This window comes from Diabrotica undecimpunctata, chromosome 5 (assembly GCF_040954645.1).
Source record: "Diabrotica undecimpunctata isolate CICGRU chromosome 5, icDiaUnde3, whole genome shotgun sequence".
In the NCBI taxonomy this organism is placed as follows: domain Eukaryota; kingdom Metazoa; phylum Arthropoda; class Insecta; order Coleoptera; family Chrysomelidae; genus Diabrotica; species Diabrotica undecimpunctata.
Window position 1 is genome coordinate 12,525,254 of NC_092807.1, and position 22,137 is coordinate 12,547,390.

The 22,137-nt window shown below is 33.4% G+C and overlaps 1 protein-coding gene across 2 annotated transcripts in view; it reads left to right on the top strand.

Annotated features, from left to right (window-relative positions):
• LOC140441064 (tudor domain-containing protein 7-like) overlaps nt 1-22,137 on the top strand; it is a 105,409-nt gene that overhangs the window by 61,232 nt on the left and 22,040 nt on the right. Inside the window, exons 7-14 of one of the 2 annotated variants that reach the window (XM_072531490.1) lie at nt 1,466-1,652; nt 4,105-4,256; nt 7,858-8,022; nt 8,387-8,638; nt 12,489-12,606; nt 16,172-16,284; nt 18,072-18,292; nt 18,806-18,962. In XM_072531490.1, the coding sequence (XP_072387591.1) occupies nt 1,466-1,652; nt 4,105-4,256; nt 7,858-8,022; nt 8,387-8,638; nt 12,489-12,606; nt 16,172-16,284; nt 18,072-18,292; nt 18,806-18,962 (1,365 nt within the window). The remainder of the gene's footprint in view (nt 1-1,465; nt 1,653-4,104; nt 4,257-7,857; nt 8,023-8,386; nt 8,639-12,488; nt 12,607-16,171; nt 16,285-18,071; nt 18,293-18,805; nt 18,963-22,137) is intronic. The other variant, XM_072531491.1, reaches the window with a different exon arrangement.

A 22,137-nucleotide genomic window follows, 5' to 3' on the forward strand; every position in this document is an offset into this window, starting at 1 on the left:
TATTACATCACTCGTCTCAATAAACACAGATTTGAGGCATTTCTGTATACAGGCAGCTGGAGTATTTATTTAGACGGCTTTCAGACGAGGATACTGTATGCGAGATACAGAATTTGCGATGGCTGCTGTATCGTATTCACAGGCATGCTCGTCAGTATGAAAACAGTAGCAGTGCAGTGCGGTTATAGTTTTAAATTATGGATGTAGAAGAGTGTATTATGCTGTGGTACATATTAAGTAAAAAGAAAAAGAAACTGAAAAGACGACGTAATTTGTGGGTTCATCCTATTGTAGAATTAAGAGAAACCAAGGCAACGTATAATTTGCTGTATCAAGATTTATTGCAAGATCCATCGAAGTTTTTTAATTATTTTCGAATGTCTGTTAAGTCGTTTGAAGAACTTCATAAAATTTTAGAAATTCAATTGAGTAAAAAAGACACAACTATGCGTAAAAGTATTTCGTCAAAAAAACGGCTTTCTATTACTTTAAGTTAAAGTTAAAGTCTATGACTTAAATTTAAAATAAATCTGTGTACTTATCTCCAATTTGTAAATTGTTTACCTTGCCCTAAAAAAAATGACTGTATTCCTTTCACAATAATGTAGTTTTATATTCTTTAAATAATCAAAATTTCAATTAGCAAACTTTTAAAACTAAACTGTATACGTATGAAACAAAATACCTATGTATTTATAATAAAAACATGTTTATTTCTTACCGTATTCATTTTGCTGTACTGCAGCCATGGCCTCAAAATTGTCGCACATTTGCTTAGAAATTTCGACCAAGCACTGCTGCTTTTTATTTCTATTGTAGTAATCTGGCGATGCTGTATCCCATAGACAGGGATTTGATTGTACCAAACAAATAAATTTGTCATTATCAAATACAGCACGCTCCATTTTTAACTATATTCAGAAAACACCTTCTTTCTTTCGTTGCTCATTCACAATTATTCGACAGAAAATCGCGCGTCTATGGAATGTGGTGCAAAAGTATTCGTGTCTGAAAGCGTTCATTTAACGTAATGTTTCTTCTGTATCTGGCATACGCATTCAGTCGTCGGCGACAGGAAGGTCCGAGATACTGAATTCGGTATCTCGCATACTGTATCTCTCGCGCGTCTCGTGTGAAAAGCTCCATTTGAGTCTATGTAATATCTGCGTCTCGGATACGCGTATCTCGGATACAGTATCCTCGTCTGAAAGGCTTCTTATAGCGATCACCCCGCCAAAAACAGGTAAAGAAACATGTTCTTCGATGTCATTTTCCCTCGTTATAACCAAATATGGCTAATTATAAGCGAAACCTCGTAATACCCATGTTCGTTATAGGGAGAGTATACTGTATATTTATTTTTAAATTTATATTTTGGTAGTCGATTTGAAATTTCCGTTTTTATTTGTCATTATTTAATCATTTTTAATGTCACATTAATTCGCACATTTGGCGTACGTTTTAGATCGGCAACTATAACGTCAACAGCTATCCGCAAGAATTTCCTACCCGTGAAGCTGCCGAGTTGTATTGTTATAAACAAGCCTTGGAAGAATTGACTGCTAAATACGGAAAGAGCGAAAGTTTATTTTTAGCCAACGATAACGACATTTTGAAACGAATTCCAGATATGCTCAAAAAACACAACAGTGGTAAGTATAAAGATTGGTATTTAATCTCAGTAGAAGAATTTGATAATTATTGGTATCGATAAGCTTTTGATTACAGTTTTCATGTTTTGAATAGTTTTCATTTATTGCCAACAATATGCTATACAGGGTGTTTCAAAAAAAGGTAACCCCGTGTCTATGGTAGGTAAAAAACTGAAAAATAATTGGGGTTTGCTTGGTAAAAAATTTTTGTAACGCCATCCGTTTTCAAGATACAGGGCGTTGGAGAAAAAAAAAATTTACGCATTTTTTACGATTTTGCGGAAACTACTGGCAACATTGTAATGAAATTTTATACGAATATGTTTTGGAAGCTGATACATCCCATGTTTTTATATCTGATTCTCATAGAGGGCGCTAGTTACACGGATCGTACTAAGTATTAGTCAATATAATTTTTTTAAGAGTATAATTATTAATCAAAATTTCAAGTAAACTTAAACATCATTCAATTTTACACGAAAAAGGTACTCTTGGTAAAACTCGATACTGTGTACCGTTTTCGGAATATTTTGATTTGAAAATTATGAAGTAATAATTGATGCTGGTATAAAAAGTGTTCAAAATGCCCTCCGTTTTCGCGAATACACAAGTCTATTCTTTTTTCTAAAGATTCCATTAACCTTCTAAACGGTAGGAGATCAGCTATGATGTCATTAAATTGACGTTGAATTCTTTCTTCCAATTCTTGGCGTGAATTTACCTCTGTAGCATAGACTTTTTCCTTAATATACGACCAAACTGCGTAGTCCAAAGGGTTAAAATCGCATGACTGAGGAGGCCAATGAATCGGAGCTTCTGCACCTCTACCAATCCATCGATTCGGAAAATGATTACTCAACCAATTACGACACCTTCTATCAAAGTGTGGTGGAGCTTCATCGTGCATAAAAAATAAAGATCTTCGCTCGTTTAGCGTTAAATCTTCTAATATCTCGAATAAGGAATTGTTTAAAAAATCAAGATACACATCACCATTTAAATTTCCAGGTAGAATATGATAACCTATTAATTTGTTACCTAAAGTTGCTGCCCAAACATTAACTTTAAATGAGTGTTGGTAATGTGATACCCTTTTGCTCGTGGATTCTCATCACACCATTAGTGTGCGTTATGGGAGTTAAACATACATTATCGCGTAAAGGTGGCCTCGTCCGTAAAAAGAATGCATTTTAAAAAATTTGGATTGTGGGCTGTCCTTTGTTGCAATGTTTCACAAAAATCCACTCTAACCGGTAGATCATCTGGCAAGAGCTCTTGGACTTGTCTGTAATGATAAGGATGTAATTGCTGTTCTTTCAGTATCCGCCAAGTACTTGAAGAAGAAGTATTTGTTTGTCTTGCTATATTCCTTACGCTAACTGTTGGATCTTGATCAAGTAAATTTAAATTATTATTTTCTTTATTAATTGTTCTTGTTGTTCTGGGTCTACCAGAATTTATTTTATTTGGTCTCACATTCCTAGTTTCTCGACAACGTCGTTCAACGGCTCTAAATGTTTTTTTACTTGGTAAGTTTCTTCTAGGAAACTTTTCTGCATAACGTGTCACAGCTGCACTAGAACATCCTAAACATTCGTCTAAGGTTAATAACATGTCAGTGTATTCAACATTTGATTTGATTTTACAAATAAAGGTTCAAAACTCTAATTATTGTTGATTTATCGTCATAACAATCAATAAATGTCAGATTTCCATGGCACACTTGGAGAAAATAGAGATATACCTATTAGAACTTTATCATTACTACCAGCATCAATTATTACTTCATAATTTTCAAATCAAAATATTCCGAAAACGGTACACAGTATCGAGTTTTACCAAGAGTACCTTTTTCGTGTAAAATTGAATGATGTTTAAGTTTACTTGAAATTTTGATTAATAATTATACTCTTAAAAAAGTTATATTGACTAATACTTAGTACGATCCGTGTAACTAGCGCTCTTTATGAGAATCAGATATAAAAACAAATTCATGGGATGTATCAGCTTCCAAAACATATTCGTATAAATTTCATTACAATGTTGCCAGTAGTTTCGGCAAAATCGTAAAAAATGCGTAATTTTTTTTTCTTCAACGCCCTGTATCTTGAAAACGGATGGCGTTACAAAAATTTTTTACTAAGCAAAGCCCAACCGTTTTCCGCTTTTCTAACATGTTTACATCTTCCGATGGGTACGAACGGTTGAGCATCGCGAAACCACGAGTGCTTACATCCCGTTGCATTACATATTGGTAGACCGAATCAATTCACTTGCGAATTCCGATTCTAAGTCACAGATCTACTTTAGATTTTGTATTTGAAATGTTTCTCACTTTGAAGTGAGTTTACCAATCCGCTATGCAATGCAATTACCGATTTATTAATACTTTTGTGTAGTATAATTTGCTACATTTGTATCAGTTTTTAATTGTTTGCAATGTAATTTGTAGGGATATGGGGGTGGCAGCTCCAGTTGGACTACTCTCAAAGATATAACGAACAGTTACCTCAGGATTGGATGAAAATCGTCGACAGGAGTCCTTTTATACACGTACAAAAAATCGTCAATGATTATACCTTAAAATATTGCAGACCTGAAGATGTAAGTCTATCTATGTGTGATGTACAAATTTTGGAAGGGCTTGTTGCTTATTTCTGTTTGCTTGAATTATTATTACACTTTCATTCTAACTTACTGTACTGTGTTGGAATTTTCGTGAAAAGTTTATTATGTAATAGAATACTATACTTTGTCCATGGCTATTAACCTTAATCTAAAACCGGACAGTAGTTAAGTGAATAAAGCCACGGTTTTAGTGAAGTCATTCCAAAGGAGTATATACAGGTGCAGAAAAAATGGTGGGTATTACATAATTAGCGAGGTATCTAACAAAGATGACCCCCATTTTAATCTTAATTCGCTACATGCTCCTATGAAAGATCGGGTAATACTGAATTATTACAAATATACTTCTAGAAACCTAGCCACACCTCCAAAGCTATATCTACAAGAGGTTCTGAAGCGACGATGCCATTTTTATGAAAATTTTTTCTTGTGGCATCATAATACAATTTATTATTTTTATTGGGAATAAACCACAACTTGACTTTAAAATAAGCCACAATTTTATTTTAATATAAGTTTATGCAGTTAATATCTGTAATATGACTTACACGAGACCTTGTGTAAGCTACTTATACAAGACCGGTATACAGACATGCACTGTATATTCGATAAGTAAATGTGTTCCTTCATAGGAGGTTCACCGTGAAAAAGATAATAGAAACATTTGAATTATTGCTTTTATAAATTTATATAACTACTATTGACAAAAGTAAAGAAATGATTACAATTATTATTTGCTTGTTGCTTATTATTAAACTTATTTCTTCGTTTGGGAGTCAAAGACTCCCAAATGCATGGAGTTTTAGTTTTCACTAGTCTTATCCACGTCTAACAATTTGTTTTATTTACTTAGTAATGTAAGAAATAATAATAATCTACCGAAGATTGAATCAACGTAAAGGATACTTCGACTTGGCCTGTCGAATCCCTCTGCAGAGCACCCAGGGAATTGATAGGAAGCCGTTAGTTTCCAAGACTCCTCTGTGGCGACACACCCACCGAAATTAATTATACCCATTCCTTCAATGGGCTTCAAGCATATACATTGTAGGTAAAAGTTTATGGTCGGTATGGTAAAATTCAACAGCATATCTAACACAGATATAAAATCATATTTTCAGCGAATAGACAAAGATAACAATCATATTTCCCCTTGGTCTCCCCTCCATATTTCTTATTGATACCCATTGCCCATTAGTGAGACGATTAGTTCCGATCAGAGATATTTTACATATCTCTGCTTCCGATCCTAATATACCCATGAAACTAGAGGTGGGTCGTTGACATTTTTATCGGAACCGTTTTTCGTAAACTGTAACTAGTTGATTGTTTACCAGTAGTTTCAAATAAGCGAGTACACAAACAAACATATTGGCTATTATATTGAAAGAAACTAACGAAGGATATATTTATTATAACTTAAAAAATAAATAAACAATACAAATAGTACTTACATTTACATTACACATTATTAAATCGCGAATCGTCTAAATTGAAATTTAAAAACATGTTTTTCCACTTTTCTTGTTAACCGTGTTCTTCTTTTATTTAAAATTAAACTAGGTTTTGAACATATGTTCACAAGGAACAGATTTTGTTACAATACTACAATATTTTATGAATATAGTGGTTAAGTTAGGATATACATGGCGATGGTTTTTCCGCCAATGTAATGGGCAGTTCCAATCTCCGTTCGAAATTTTTTGTGGGTAATATCATCAGACAAATACATGTCGACTTCTTTTATATCTCTCGACACAGGTATATGTTTAGTTGAGTCATGTCAAATTAATTCATCAAAAATACACCATGAACTTAAGTCATCTTTATCAGTTTATTTTTCTTGTACTGGTTGATTTTCACTAGTACAATCTTCTTTTTCTTTTTTTTTTATAGAAATAACCAGCTTCTTAACTCTTTCTTTTGTTTTTTATAAGTAGGTATTCTTATTAATGAATGAGTTTCGACTTACGATTGATCTGCATTTTCGATTTCAAATCTTTATTGACAGTTCGTTAAAGGATTATTTATTGTAAATATTCAATTAAGAATTATTTTTCTTAGTCAAAATTATTGACCTAGTATAAGAATAATAATTTTATTTTCAAAAAATGCACATTTGTAGAAGATGCAGCTTTTATGGTCCACTTTCTGAATATTGCAATGATTGAAACTTCTCCTGACGCATTTCTGTCCGTTTCGACTACTTCTACTACAAGTACTGACATACTACCACCGCTACCCAAGCGTCTAAATGTGATGGATACTTTCATTAATAAAAATATTAGTTTAGAACAAAAGAAACAAATAGATATGGATTTACTAAACCTATGCAAAGACTCGTTTCATCCGTTTTCCATAGTTGAAGAACGAGCTTTTAAAAAGTTTTCAGGGTGGATTCCTGGATATAAACCGCCAACAAGAAAAACTTGTTCATTACGTTAGGTTCATTACTTCAGGAATGTCCGAATGGCCGAAAGTCCCTTAGAATAAACAAGAAGTTTTTTTGAATGAGATATTTGAAATTCAAAATCACACTAAATTTTCTCTTTTTTTTACCCCTGTAACTTATTAAAATAAACATTATAGAAGTTTTCAGGGACTTTCGGCCCTCAGTAATAATGTATTCTTTCATTCTGCGTTTAAATTTTTCAAAAATATTTATTAGTTTTCTCAGGATTCGAAAAAAATAATGCATTTAAAAAGCATTGGCCTTAAAAATTTTGCGCCTACGCTCTTAACGATAAAAACGTCAACGACCCATCTCTAGTCGTTCTCTTTACCTGTGTCCCTACTTTGATTCGGAGCTTTGACCACGCGACACGAGATGTTGCTAAATAATTTTCTATTAAGTTTGTGGCGTTATATGCAGTTTATTATTTTTTTATTGGAAATAAGGCACAACCTGACTTTAAAATAAGCTTATTTTGATGTTTAGATTTTTAATTCGGAAATTGTACTTAAAATACGAATCATTAATAAATTTTATTTATATAAAACGATTTCGGAAGTGGAAATCAAAATGTTATATTACACTTATTGTAAAGTAAAATTGTGGCATATTCCCAATAAAAAACAGTAAGCTGCCATTTAAATCCATTTCGCCCAAATTTGATTATCTTAGAACATTGTTCAAATGCTAAAAAGACAACAGGTCAAATAAAACCAATAAGTTTGGCAACGTTGAATTTCCCCTTTTTTATTATTTCCACTCATGTATTTAAGGCGATATTTAAAGGGCGGACCTAATATACCTCTCTCTTTTTAAATAGGTGTTTCTCACTCCATTTCACGTAAGGTCCATACCGACCATAAACTTTTACCTATACTGTATACACAAAACTTTAAATGTCAGAAATTACACTAAGAAAAACATTACACAAGGAATAATCTAAACAGGCTCAAATAATTCATTATTTCACATATTTAACATCACACTGCATTATAATGTTGTTTTTCTAATATTTATGTAACTGACAATACATTTACTCACCATCGATAAACATTAATAAACATCATATCGTTGCTTGGTTTTGCTTGGGACTAACTCGCTAACAAAGTTCTATTCTAATCTTAGGTATTTCAGAAAGGAATCGTCTCTATGAAATCAATGACTATCTCAGATGTATCAGTGCCAGCTAACACAGTACGGTTGGACGATAACCATAAAACTTACGCCGAAATAACGTATATTCCCTCGGCTAATGAAATCTGGTGTCGCCAAGTTGGCACCGAAGAAACGGTGAGTATATGTTTATAGTTGTTGGTATTCTCTGTGTAATTAAAATTGAACTAGCTTTTTACAAAATTAAGTCAAAACACTTTTGTGTTTTAATTCAAATTGGCAATAAAATACCACTTAAATTTTATAAGCACTTTTGGCTAATACAATCTTGACAGCTCTCAGATTTGTCTCAAGTTACTTCAAGTTAATAATTATCAGTTCTGTGGCCATCATTTTGATTTTAAAACAAATTCCACGGTATTTAAAATAAATCCGAGTAGAAAAGCAAAAAGAGCAGTTCACAAAATTTTCTTACAAAAATGAGGAGTGCATTTTATTCTAATATTATTGTCTTTAAAGCTAACACAAAGAATTATTTTAGGAAGCGCATAGCCAAATGATATCCAGCATGGAGGAATATTACGAGAACAACCTAGAAAATCTTCACGCCGTAAACATCAATCCCAAAGGATACTACGTGGCCAATTTTAACAATAATTGGTTCAGGGTACGAGCCATCGATGTCAATGAGACAAGCGTTAAATGCTTTTATATCGATTTTGGGGACGAAGTAACGCTCCCTAAAGAACAGATCTATCAACTGAAAAGGGAATTCGCGTTTTGTGAAGCTCAAGTAAGTATGCAATAACAGATTACCAATAGATCATATGCCATAAGTCAGTTAAAAAAATATCCGTAAGGGGCGCTTACGTCGAGGTTTGGTATCAAATCATATTATTCCTCAAATCCAAATATACACTTTTGTGGATTTTCACCCATAGTTTCACAGTGTTTAAAATTTGTGAAATTAGTGAGTTATTTGATCTTTAGTTTGAACATTTTTGGATAATGGATATTTCAACTTTAAAAAATATTTAGTTTATTTTCATTTTCTGTCTCATAGTTAACCAATGAAATGCTGTTCCACCAGGAATTCATTTGATCAATATAGGTAGATCTATAGATAGGAAAATAATTTTCACAAAGTGTTACTTATTCTATTTTTAAAATTACAAATCATAAAACAGTTACAAATTATTTCATTCATATATGGGAATAATTTAAAAGAAATTCTATCTTTCTGTATTTTATGTTTTTTTTTGCCAATAATATTTTTAACTATGATTCTACGATTGGCAATGGCCCTTGTTTTTTTTTATTTTTTTTTTTCTGTTAACTGTGCCCCTTTTTTAAATACAGGTATATTTAAATATATTCCTTTTTCCTCTAAAAGATCTGATAAATCAAAACCCCTGTCCGCTAAAATAAATTCTCCTTCTTCAATAAGTCCTAAACTTCTGCATTCTACTGTAATTTTTCTATCTGAAATACTGCCTCCATAAATAATCAGATACATATATAATTTCACCTTTTTTAGATCATGCTATTAGTAATTTAAAGGTATTTGTTCCACAATATCTAGATATCTAAAATATGTTGCCTGTTGTATAATAGGATAATTGCTTCGGTCTATTGGAATTTCGGCACGGTCCAGAATAATTTTGTACTGGTCTTCTGAGGTTTTTGCAATGTTCCAAAAGTTAATTTTTTTTAAGCAAATGTAAAGATGCTTGGTCCACCTAACAAATATAATTCTATATTTAATAAGAGTTATTAAGAATTCATTTTCCACTGAAAGAGCACCATGAATTTGAATGTATGATCTTCTAAACTCAACTCAACAAAAAATGTATATATATATATATATATATATATATATATATATATATATATATATATATATATATATATATATATATATATATATAACGGGGACCCTACAGCTTCTGCCGCTTCCTGCATTTCGATCGTCTTTTTTTTCTATCTCTCCAGGTGTCTTCATCAATGGCTCTGTCTTTCATGGTTTCCATAACACCTTTTATCCAAGACTTGGCTGGTCTTCCTCGTTTCCTTCTATTACTTGGATTGTATTCCATAGCTCTTTTTGGTCATCTGTTGTCGTCCATCCTCTGTACGTGTACCATATTAACTGTCTAGTTTCTATTCTTTCAACAGTTGTATGTACTCTATCTGTTTTTCTTCTAATTTTAGAATTAGGTATATGTTCTACTCTTGATATACGGCAAGCTCTTGTCAGGTAGTCCATTTCAACCGTGTCAACTTTTTTCTTTCCTTTTACTGTCATTTGCCAACATTCTGCTCCATATGTAAGAATGGGCTCTACAATTACTTTGTAGATAGTCATTTTAGTTCTCATAGTAGCTTTGTTGAACCAAAGTATCGAATTCAGAATTTGAACACTCTTCGTGCCTTGTTGCACTCTATAGTCTATATCTCGTTCCGTTGTTCCTTTACTGCAGATAATACTTCCGAAATATTTGTATTCGTAGCACCTTTTCATTTGTCTAATTTCCAAATCCGGGTCTTCGTCTTCACTGCCTATTCGCATATATTCTGTTTTAGACATATTCATACTCATCCCCCATTTTTCGTATTCATCTTTGAGCTTTCTAAGCATATAATCTGCATCTTCTTCACATCTTGCAATTAGTACTTGATCATCTGCAAAGAACAGCGTTGTCAGATAATGGTTGTTAAGCTTCAACCTCATTCCCGCACATTTTTGTCTCCACTGGTGCAGTGCTTCTTGGATATATATTTTGAATAGGGTGGGGGAAAGACAACATCCTTGTCTCAAGCCTTTCGTTACTGTAAATACCCTTGAGAAAGTATTTCCTGTTTTTACAGTGCTTTGCGGACATTTATAGATGTTCAGTATTGCTTTTAGATATGTTTTACTAAGTTCCGTTTTCGTCAAGACACTAAATAAGAGTTTTAAACGAACTGTATCATAAGCCTTCTCCAGATCTATAAATACCAGATGCGTAGGGAGGTTTCGAGCTGTTCGTTTTTCAATTACTTGTTGAAGGGTAAATGTGTTGTCCACGCACGATCTTCCTGCTCTGAAGCCGCTTTGTTCTTCAATTTCTTTATAGATATATCTTTTTTAGGAAAAAAAATGTAAATAATTTTCTTGAAAAACCAGTAAAATGTTTCTTCTGACAAAAAGTCATAAGATATTGACTTCTATTAATTTGTTATCACGGTTTGAGTTGCAACACATGTTTTTGAACTCTGATTTGTTTTCATTAGCAGTTATCTCCGTTAAACCACACTTTTGTGTATCATTCTTAACTATTTGTAATAATTCTGTTTTTGTTTGCTCTATTTGTTTGTTTAGTGGCAATACTGCTGCACAAAGTCTTTTTCTATTTCTATCACTTCTCCCAGAGTCCTTCACTGGAGTCTCCAACTTTCTTTTTGGTAAATTTACTGAAGGTACTGCATCTTTTTTAAGGATCCTCTATTGTCATAGAAAAACCAGACAATGACAATGTAAGAAATTAGGATAAGTATTTTTTAACTTACCCAAACTTGTAATGTTATAACTTTCATTTAAAAAGTGCCTGAAACAGATTTTTGTACGCTTGCTGATACTTTTTTCAGACCTAATAGCGACCAAGCATTGTCTTTGTAAAGCTTTATTCAAGAATAATTTATTAAACTTAACATTGTTTTATTAGAAACTGATTTGCATTGTGGCACACAACAATTTTAAGGTACACTGTAAAGTTTTAGTAAAAGTGTCAAAACAATTAAAATGTCTTAAATAACTTAATGAAACCTAAATCACTCACAAAATTGCATACCAACTAGGAAAAAAGTTCCAAACAATGGAAATAAATGGCAGAATAAAATAAGGTTATGTTTTAATACCAAATCCTGACGCCAGCGCCACCTACATGCATCTGATCTATTGTCATAGTACTTCCATGCAATTAATGTGCAGATTGATAAAAAAAATCTTTCTTTCTTACAAATTCTTGTAAAATCCGCCCAAAGTCTGTGAGAATTCTTGATAACTACAATGGTGTTAGGATCATGCAGTTTATTAAGTAAAATCATTAGTGTGCTCAAGATAATCATCTTACTTAGAAAGGTTTGTTCCTACTTCCTGAACAGTCACATTCAAAATTTTTACCAGTAAGTAAAGAAAAATACAATGTCATAAAACGTTTGTCTAAATTCTGTGACAAGAAAGCAGCTAAATTTTTTTGTGATGTTCCCCACATTTGAAAAACCAATGCCATTTGAGTGTTAAACGCTTATAAGTTATTGTGTGCGTGAAATTCTGTTTCATCTATTGTAATTTCTAAATATGATAGCAACAAAATTATTACAGGGGAAAATTACTTTTAATGTCAATTTAATTTTGAAATTTTTGTAATGTTTAATCAACAAACTTTTTTTTATCAGAAAAACAGATTTCCTTACTCCTGTAACCAATTTTTGAAAACTATGGTGATTGTACATTCCCCCTTCTAGTCTAACACCCTTCTTTTGAATCTAGTTGATGATTATTAAAGCTAGACAGAAGAATATCGCGAAATTGTATTATAACTACCGAACAATAAAAAGTTTTACTTTTTTAGACTCATTTAAATATTTTATGTATATTATAGGCTTTCGTATGTCGACTAGCAGGACTAGAAGATATTTATGAGGTGTCGCAAGATTCTAAAGCTTTACAAGAGTTTCTATATAGAGCCGTAGAAATGGAATTGGCCGAAGAAACAATCGGTATGTATTTTATCTTTTTGCTCTTATAATGTTTAGTAGTATAATAATTAACAGCAATAGCTTCACTGTCGTTGTTTATATATCACAGGTGCAAAAAAATCGATCCATGGGTATTATTTGCTGAAAAAAGAAAACGTTTGAAGATATTAGTTTTAAATCAGGTATATATGTAAAAGTATATGTTAGATTAAAATAATTTTTACAGATTATCCAAGAAAATCATTTATTTATAGAGAAATACGCCAAAACTCAAAAATACAAGAATATTCAAAACTTTCTGAAATTAAGAAAAACATTGATAATAAATCAATATCTGGTGTTTCCCCCTCGGGCCCTTATAACAGCCTGTACACGTCTAGGCATTGAGGTAATTAACCTCTGGATATCAAATTGATCCAATTGGTCCCATTTCTTGAAGAGCCGCTGTAAATTCAGCCAAGTTGTTTGGACGGGGTACTCGTGCTCGAAGACGTCTTCCCATCATATCCCATAGATGTTCTATGGGATTGAGATCGGGACTGCAAAAGCTGGCCAGTTCATACGGACAATTCCCACCTCCTCTATATATTGGTCGACGATTCTAGCATGATGAGGACGCGCGTTGTCGTCCATAAAAATAAAATTAGGTCCAATGAAAGGAGAAGGAAAGCTATTAAATGTGGAAATAAAGCCTACAATCCATTTAAGACGACAAAAGGACTTCTACAAGGCTGTGCTACGTCCCCTACTCTGTTTAAAATATTCTTGGAAAAGACACTCAAACCATGGAGGAGAAAGTGCGAAGGAATGGGCATACCAGTAAGAGACGAATATCTATACACCTTAAGTTTTGCCGACGATCAAGTAGTCATCGCACAAGATGAAGAAGATCTCAGCTTTATGCTCAGAAAACTAGAAGAAGAATATAAAAACAACGGAATGGAAATAAACTTAGAGAAAACCGAATACCTAACAACAGAAAACAAGGATATGAGAAACCTAGAGATAGACGAGGGAAGACAAATAAATGGAACAGATAAATTCAAGTATTTAGGAACCATAATATCGAACCAGGGAACAACAGAAGAAGATATAAACAACAGACTGAGACAAACAAGAAACTGTATAAGACAACTAAACTCAGTGTTGTGGGATAAGAACATTACGATAAAGACAAAAAAGAGAATATATAACACCCTGACAAGAAGTATCCTGACATATGGGTCCGAAAACTGGACAATAAACAAGAGAAATAGAGGTAGAATAAGAGCAGTAGAAATGGAGTTCCTGAGAAGAAGCTGTAGACTTACAAAAAGAGACAGAATTGAAAACGCAGAGATTAAGCGGAGAATGGGAGTGCAATCAGACATAATCGACTATATAGAGGAGAAGAGACTATCCTGGTACGGCCACGTCAGAAGAGCGGACAGAGGACGCTGGATAAACAAAATCACAGAATGGAGCCCGATTGGAAGAAGAAAGAGAGGAAGACCCCGAAGGTCATTCAGAGATGAAATCGACGAGGCTATGGAGAAAAGAACCCTGCGAGATGGAGACTGGAATGACAGGGAAAATTGGAGAAAACGGTTGAGTGAAGGAAGACAGTGAAAACTGTGGAAATCCTTAGTAGTAGTAGTATGAAAGGAGCAAAAGGTACCACATGCTGATCTAAAATACTTGTATGTATCTTGCAGCAGTCATAGAACCTCTATCTACAATAACTAAATCAGTATGGGCTTCTGAACTGATACCAGCCCAAACCATAACGGAGCCCCCCGATAACTTATTCTTTCCGCAATATTACATTGAAAATATCGCTCTCCGTGTCTTCTCCAAACCCTTTCTCGGCCGTCTGGTGACCTTAGACAAAATCTGGACTAATCTGAGAACAATACATTGCTCCAATCTGCATCACTCCAGTTTTCATGTTCTCTTGCAAAAGCAAGGCGAGCTCTGCGATGTTCTATGGATAGTATTGGAGATAGGGGCTGGCCTTCTGGATAATAAATTACCTTCTACAAGTCGTCGACGAACTGTCCATCTGCTTACATCCATATTTCTCACTTCGCTCAGACGATTTGCCAGTTCAACTGAAGTTAGATGCCGATTTCTCAAACATTGATGAGACCAGAAATCGATCATCTCTTTCGGATGTTACCCTTCTACGACCTGATCCTGATCTTCTTGTGAAGTTACCGGTGTCGCTAAAACGCGGAACTGCTCTTTGAACCGAAGATCGACGAACACCCAACATTTCAACTGCATAATACTGGCTACGACCATCTTGAACTAAAGTCACCGCCCTTGCAGCATCTGTCGGAGTTAGAGACATTTAGGAAGGATAATTAAATAAAAATATAACACGTTTTGAAAATAAAATCACTACACTAGTATGGTTGTTGAATTAAAAACAACATTCAATAAATATCTACTTGCTTCAGACCCTTTTTGACAAAATCCTGAAATACCAATTTGTTTTAAGAAATATAAAAAGCAATATTAAAAATATTATTTTATTTCTCGTATACGAGGGTACACCTAAATTTACATACGTAATTTAATGTCTCTAAAATTATACAACTTCAAATAAATAAGAAATAAGGAATGGATCGATTTTTTTGCACCTGAGTGTATATTTCAATTAATCCTAGAGCTAAGATTAATACTATTATAGGAATTAATATTAAACTCAACAGTATTCCGTGTTGATCCGCGTCGATTATCATTGCACGGGGATTGGCGAAAATTTAGCGAATAGAAATGGAATGTTCATAAATCCTATTTTTGATTCTACGATTTGTTTGGCCTATATAGGATCGGGGGCAGTCTGTACAAGGAATTTCATAAACTCCGTGTTGTTCATTTGGAATGTTGTCGTTGATTGATCGGACAAGAGATGAAAGTTTTTGTTGGGGGGGGGGAGGGGAGGGAGGGGGGGGTAAATACTGTCTTTATTCCTTTTGCTTTTTGTTCAGTGACACCTTTGATGTAAGGAAGTAAACGCTGTTTGTTCGCAATTCCAATTCAATTCCAGCTCTAGGTTAACAATATCTTCATACAGGTCACAAAATTTATTTTTAAAACTCCAGAACCATAGCTTCTATAAACCAAGAATTATCCGAGAAGCCATAGAAATTGAAAAAAGGTCAAATTGTTTCCATAAAAGACGACGTCATACAGTTACCTTCGACATGGAGTCGTCTCATAAAGAAAATATCCTCCGCTCCACCTGCCAATCAAAATACTACTGTCAGAAATATTCGCTCCAATCACCACGCCGACGTCCACCCAAACCACGTCACCATCGACGGTGTAAATGAACCGCCCTCTGTACACAGTAGCAGTAATTGTTTGGTTAGTGATCAGTGTAGTAGTGTCTAAAGGGTCGGGAGACTTAATACCACGAAAGCCCTGAAGAAGACATCAAAGAAGATGTCGATAATCGATGCGATTCAACCCGGAAGACTGTTGAGTTTAATATTAGTTCTTGTAATAGTATTAATTTTAGCTCTAGGTTTAATATATATAATATATGTTTAGGACTTAAAATAAACAAGTAATTCAATACTTTTTTTTCTTTTAACAGAATCCGAAAACGAAATACTACCTGTTTATATGTACGACATGGAGACAGGTTCCTGTATTAACTTCGACATGATGATGCTCCTTGATCAAGAATTTGCAACTCCCAGAATAGGAGTGAGTACTTTACCTCTTTACTATTTAAAAAAAAATCTTTTTCCGTTTGTATTTATCAGTAGAGCCGATGATGTATTAAGGAGGTCTGATAAGTTTTCGACCTCTTCCAAAGATAGTAGTACTATTCTCGTGATTTTTGCCTTAATTTGGAATACGTTTTACTAAACGCCATATAAAATTACAAGCCATTCTAGGCAGTTGTTGGAAAAACTCTTGGTACATTCATAAAATTCTTTGTAGAAAATGTATAGCTTGTAAATGTGAATGAGGAAATGAGTGGCAGAGTTTAAACGTGGCCTTGAAAGTTTTCAAGATGATCCAAGTGGAGGACATCTTAAAACTACGACTTCAACGGAAATCATCGACTAAGTACATTTGGTTTTGAAATTTCGGCATATAATTTACTTGTAATTATTATGTTGGTAATATATTTTACCACTAATTCAACATAAAATAGCTTTGCACAATATGTCGTGGTGATTACACAATCTGTACTTACTGAACTTTCTGAAAAGTGTTCGAGGCGTTAAAGAAATCAAAAGTGGCTGTATGCATTGATAATATGTTACAATGAATGAAAGTGGATTCATCGCTTCTCATTCAAAACCAATTAGCAGTCTCAGCGCTGGATAAAGTTACTCCAAAAAAAATACAGGACTTTGCTATCGGCGGGAAGGTTATGGAGAGAAGAATTTTGTTGATTTACTATGGTGACAAAGACAAAATCATAACTGAAGAAAACTGTCCCGACTTCCAGAGAAAAATTCCTTTTCTATAAGTACAGCGAACCTTTTCTGAAAAATTTTCTCACAATTGGTAAATTGGGGAATCTGTACCGTGAGGTGCTGGAGCATCCGCTCTTTTGCCCAAATTTGGTTCCCTCGGACTCGAACAGCTGTTATCAAAAGACCTTCCTTACTGGTCGTCAGCGCTTTTGACCCAATCAATTTTTGCGTTAGAGGTTGCGGCTATAGATGAGTACTTTGCAGCACTCTTAGAATGACACTACAGTAAGGCGATGGTGATCGTGAAGTATCACTAGAGAAATTGTTTCCACCACATTTTTGTAATCACTTCGAAGATTAATGAATGACTTATCGATTTTTTCCTGTTGGAATACCCAAACAAATGACTGATATTTAATTTTTGGCGGGTATGAGTAAATTCCCGACTCATTACCATTCATGATTTTATACACATTTTATTTTACTTTACTACGATGAAGCGATAGAGTTTTTTGACGTCAATTTATCCTATTTATTTTGTTCTTCACTCAACATATGCGGTATCCAACAAGAAACAGCTTTCTTTATACTTTTCAGTGTTTTGAGTGAGTGACGAACCAGCAACCTTTCAAAACAAACTTTATCTTACTCTACCAACGAGGTCTCCCGAGCTTCCATCACCTCTTCGTTGGAAAAAAAATTCTAACTGTTATTTTTACCTATTGCTATATTATTTCTAATCGTTGGCTAATTGCGTAACTCTGATTTTACTAAACTAAACTTTACACTGACGCTTGTAAGTTATTCTTCTTTCTTAAAGTCTTTTAATTAGACATCAATACATCCTTGCATTTAAAATTTCGAAAGTGTGATTGGAATATTCTTTAGCAATTATTAACTGTGGAATTTATCTTTTCGTGTTAGATATTATAATTTTCTTAACCTTCTACCCTTCTGACCTATACATACATGCGATTTTGGTTATGAACCAATGTGACAGTGTTTTTACACCTACTCCAATAACTATTTCAGTTTAGTCACTAAATCTGGTTATTTTTTAAGGACAACATCACCGAAGTATGTGTCTCACATATAGCTGACAACGGAGACATATACATCCAAGTGCGTGGACATGGTCACCAAAGATTACTACAACTTCTTGCTGATCTGGAATATCAAATAGTCAATGATCCTCCCACGCACACACTTCAACGTGTAACAAAGGAAAACAGCCAAGAAAAAATATACTTGGGAAAATACAATGTTGATGGACATTGGTATAGGTAAGTATATGTAATATATACAATTAGATTAAAAAATAAAAAGACGAAGTCATCTAGAACAGCGGTTCTCAACCTTTTTTCCATTATGTATCACCGAATACACCGAACTCTCCCAGCCAACGTAATAGGAGGTTTTTCTTTAAGTATTTGACTCCACCTTCGAACTGGCGATTGAAATAGACAATTTATCTTGCTATTTCTCTTTAAGAAAGATCTGTACATTCACCCATCGGAAAAAATTTCAATCCGAGATTAATCGTCTTGTTTTATGATCATAAATTAACCAAATTAACACTAACAACAATATAGAATAGTATCATCACTAATTTAAGTAAAAAATTCTAAGTAAAAGTCTAATAATTTGAGCAAGGAGAAGAAAATATATAGCATTTAATGCCGTTTAGTTGATTTTTATGATGCAAAGGTTGTTAATTTATGACAGAAAAATGAACTCCTTTATAAACGAACGTGGTCGTCGTAAATGTGATTAAAATACCTTATTTGTTTCAACAGGGTGAAAATACTCGATTGGTCGCCAAATCAAGATTTTATTCAAATCTATTATGTAGATTTTGGCAATACTGAAGTTGTTAAAGTGAAAGAAGCGGTTTTATATCCTCTGGATAAGTTAAATGACGTAATAAACAAGTATCCTCACCAAGCTGTTCGCGTAAGTATAAATTTACATTTGCAGTTACATTGACAATTAACCCAGATTTACCTAAATTTTCATAAATTATATTTTTTTGTAACTTTTTTGTTTATTTTGAATTAACATGTCTCGACATGTTTGGTCATTGACACGAGAGCAAAGGTTTACAATAGTACCTACAGAGTTATGATACAGAGTTTACAATAGTAAATAATAACAATATTATGTAAATTATATTTTATATAAATTATATATATATATATATATATATATATATATATATATATATAAATAAATAAATATATAAATATATATATTAAGTATATTAAGTTTGTAAGTAGAAACATTTTTTAATTAATTATACCAACGCCAACAATTTATTCATCACATTTGTAGCTCCCTGATGAAGGACATAACCAATGTCCGAAAGCTTGGAATAAAAATTTAAAAGAGTACTCGTTTCATTTTTTATTGCTGCAAACCCACTATTTAACGTTTACTTCCTTACGTTGTCAGCAAATACTTCTGGTTCATTATATATATATATATATATATATATATATATATATATATATATATATATATATATATATATAAATTATATTATATGTTAGCAATACGAGTGGCCTGATAGTATTGACATTCTGTGAGAATGTGCTCGACGGTAAATATTTTTGCAGTGGGAGCATAACTGTTGGTCTGTAGAGGACATGAAATGACTGTGTGTCAAACGTGTGTGTCCTATCCTCAATCTTCGTATTGGTATCTTCTCTTTTCTGTTCAGTGATGCTAGAAATAAATAGCTGTTAACTGAGCTTTGTTTCTTTGGTGATCCAAAGTTCCTATCACTTGCCTTGGATATTCCTTTTGAATGTTGATTTTATATTTTCTTGGAACTGTACGTTGTAGATGGGTAAGTTGGATGTAGATGCTTCTTTTGCAGCGCTGTCAGCCATCTCATTTCCTTGGATGCCGATATGAGAAGGCACCCATATTATTGATATTAAGTCACATGGAAAGTGTGGACATGGATCGATTCTAGTATTTTTTGCACTAGGTGATGTTAATTGAAAATATTTTGTAACGAATGAACTGCGGAGAAGGAATCGGTGCACACAGCTACACTTTGATGATTGCCAAAAGAGAACTCGAGAGCTTTTGAAATGCTGAAGAGTTCTCCTGAAAACACGCTACATTCGTTGAATATTCGGTATTGTCCTAATACTGTATCAACTGTAGTGACAGAACAGCCAATTCCATCTGCGTTTAGGCATCTGTATAAAGACCTTATCATAGTGGGATGTATTCACAATATCCTTGAAAGCTTGTCGAAAAATGATATTATTTGTTTGTTGTTTATTAAATTTACAAAGGGAAGTGTTTATCCCTTTCCGGCCCAAATTATTTTTTTTTTTCAATAAATTTTGTTGAAAAAAATGTATGTTATAGGAAACGATACAAGAAAAACTAATTGTTGATAACTTTTGTAAAAAATTTGCATCCTAGAGTCTTCAAACTCAAAAAAAAAATGATCCCATTTAGAATCATCTGGCGTTGGTGGTACTTGAATTATCCATTTATAACACTTGATATAGTGGTCTGGTAAAACATTGACTATAGTAGAAAATACATTTATTATTACACTTATACTATTAACAATCTAATTTTGTACATGGAAACTATAAAAACATTGCACTTAGAACATTTTATTCTAGAGTAAGACTTTTATACATAATTTGCACCTTGTACGATTTTGATCATGTAGTGGCCAGTGTCCTACTCCATCAAATCAAACATCTTGCACTGGTGCAGGATGCATTGCTAGTCTCTTATTTGGTGTATTCTCTTGAGAACGACGTCCTCGTTTTCTTGTGTCAGACTTTCCAGCTTTAAGTAACGCATGTCCAACTTGAGATTTGAATTGTAGAAGGGTGATGTGTTTCACTCGTTTTTGTTTGCAGTGTCTTCGGTACAGCAACCAGGAGTTGACAATACATGTATCAATAAGATTAAATATTATTCTCAAATAGAATCTTTTTGGTTTGATTTTGATTCTATATAGTTTCACAATCATGTCATGCAAATCCACACTCCTCATCGAAATATTATATTCTTTGACAGTTGCTGGCCGTTCGATTTCTACATAGGTTTTGCTCTTGTTGCACCATCTCTTCACTTTATCGAGAGGATATTTTCCTATATAGTTCGATACTAATATGACGGACTTATTGTCATACCATTTGAGAGCAGTAATATTTTATTTTTGCTGTCTATTTTTACATCAGAGGATCCATGACCTTTTGCCATTAAAACTTTGTCTTCTGAAAAAAGACAACCTGCCAACCGCCCACTTCTTACAGTCCCTGCAGCAAGGAAGCCCCGTTCTTTCAGACAAATAAGTAGATTATAAGATGTGAACCAATTATCCGTGAAAATCTTGAAATTCATGTGGTTTGGCAGATTTCTGACCAACTTCAGTACTATTTCCCCACTAATTCCAAGACCTGATTCATCTTGGACTGTTCCTTTCCCCACACATATCTCAAAATCGTGTAGTATGCCGCTGCGTCCTGCTCTTGCAAAAAATTTTATGCCCCATTAATGAGGTTTATTTTTTATATATTGCTTTAGATTACTATGTCCTTTGAATGGTATAATAAACTCATCGATGCTGTTGAATTCCTCAGGTTCTATCTTATTCATATTTTGCCGAACTTTTTCAATGAAAGGTTTTACTTTATATAATTTGTCATTGTTGCTAGACGAGACTTTCAAATTATCGTTGACGTGAAAATATGCTCGCAGTTTATCAAAAAGATTACGTGAAATTTTGAATAATATCATTGTCACAAAACATTTTAAAATATTGGAAAGGCGCATAATTATTTTCATCAACCGAAAAATAACCACTGTATTCGCTGTTTACATTAATTAAATTGTTATGTTATGCTTTTTTTTGGCATGACTTGTCTATGCTCTTCTGTAATTTCTTCAACAGTGTTTTCTTCCATTTCTTCCTATTCTCTGTAACTTGGGTGTTCAAGCTATCTTCAACAATATTTTCCAACAATTCTTCTATTTGAGTTTCTTCAATAATTTCTTCTTTCAAAGTCTCTTCCTCATTATCAACATCAAATTCGATATCAGAGTCGTCAAGAAGACCAACTACCTCTTCCTGGGACAGATTTTGTAA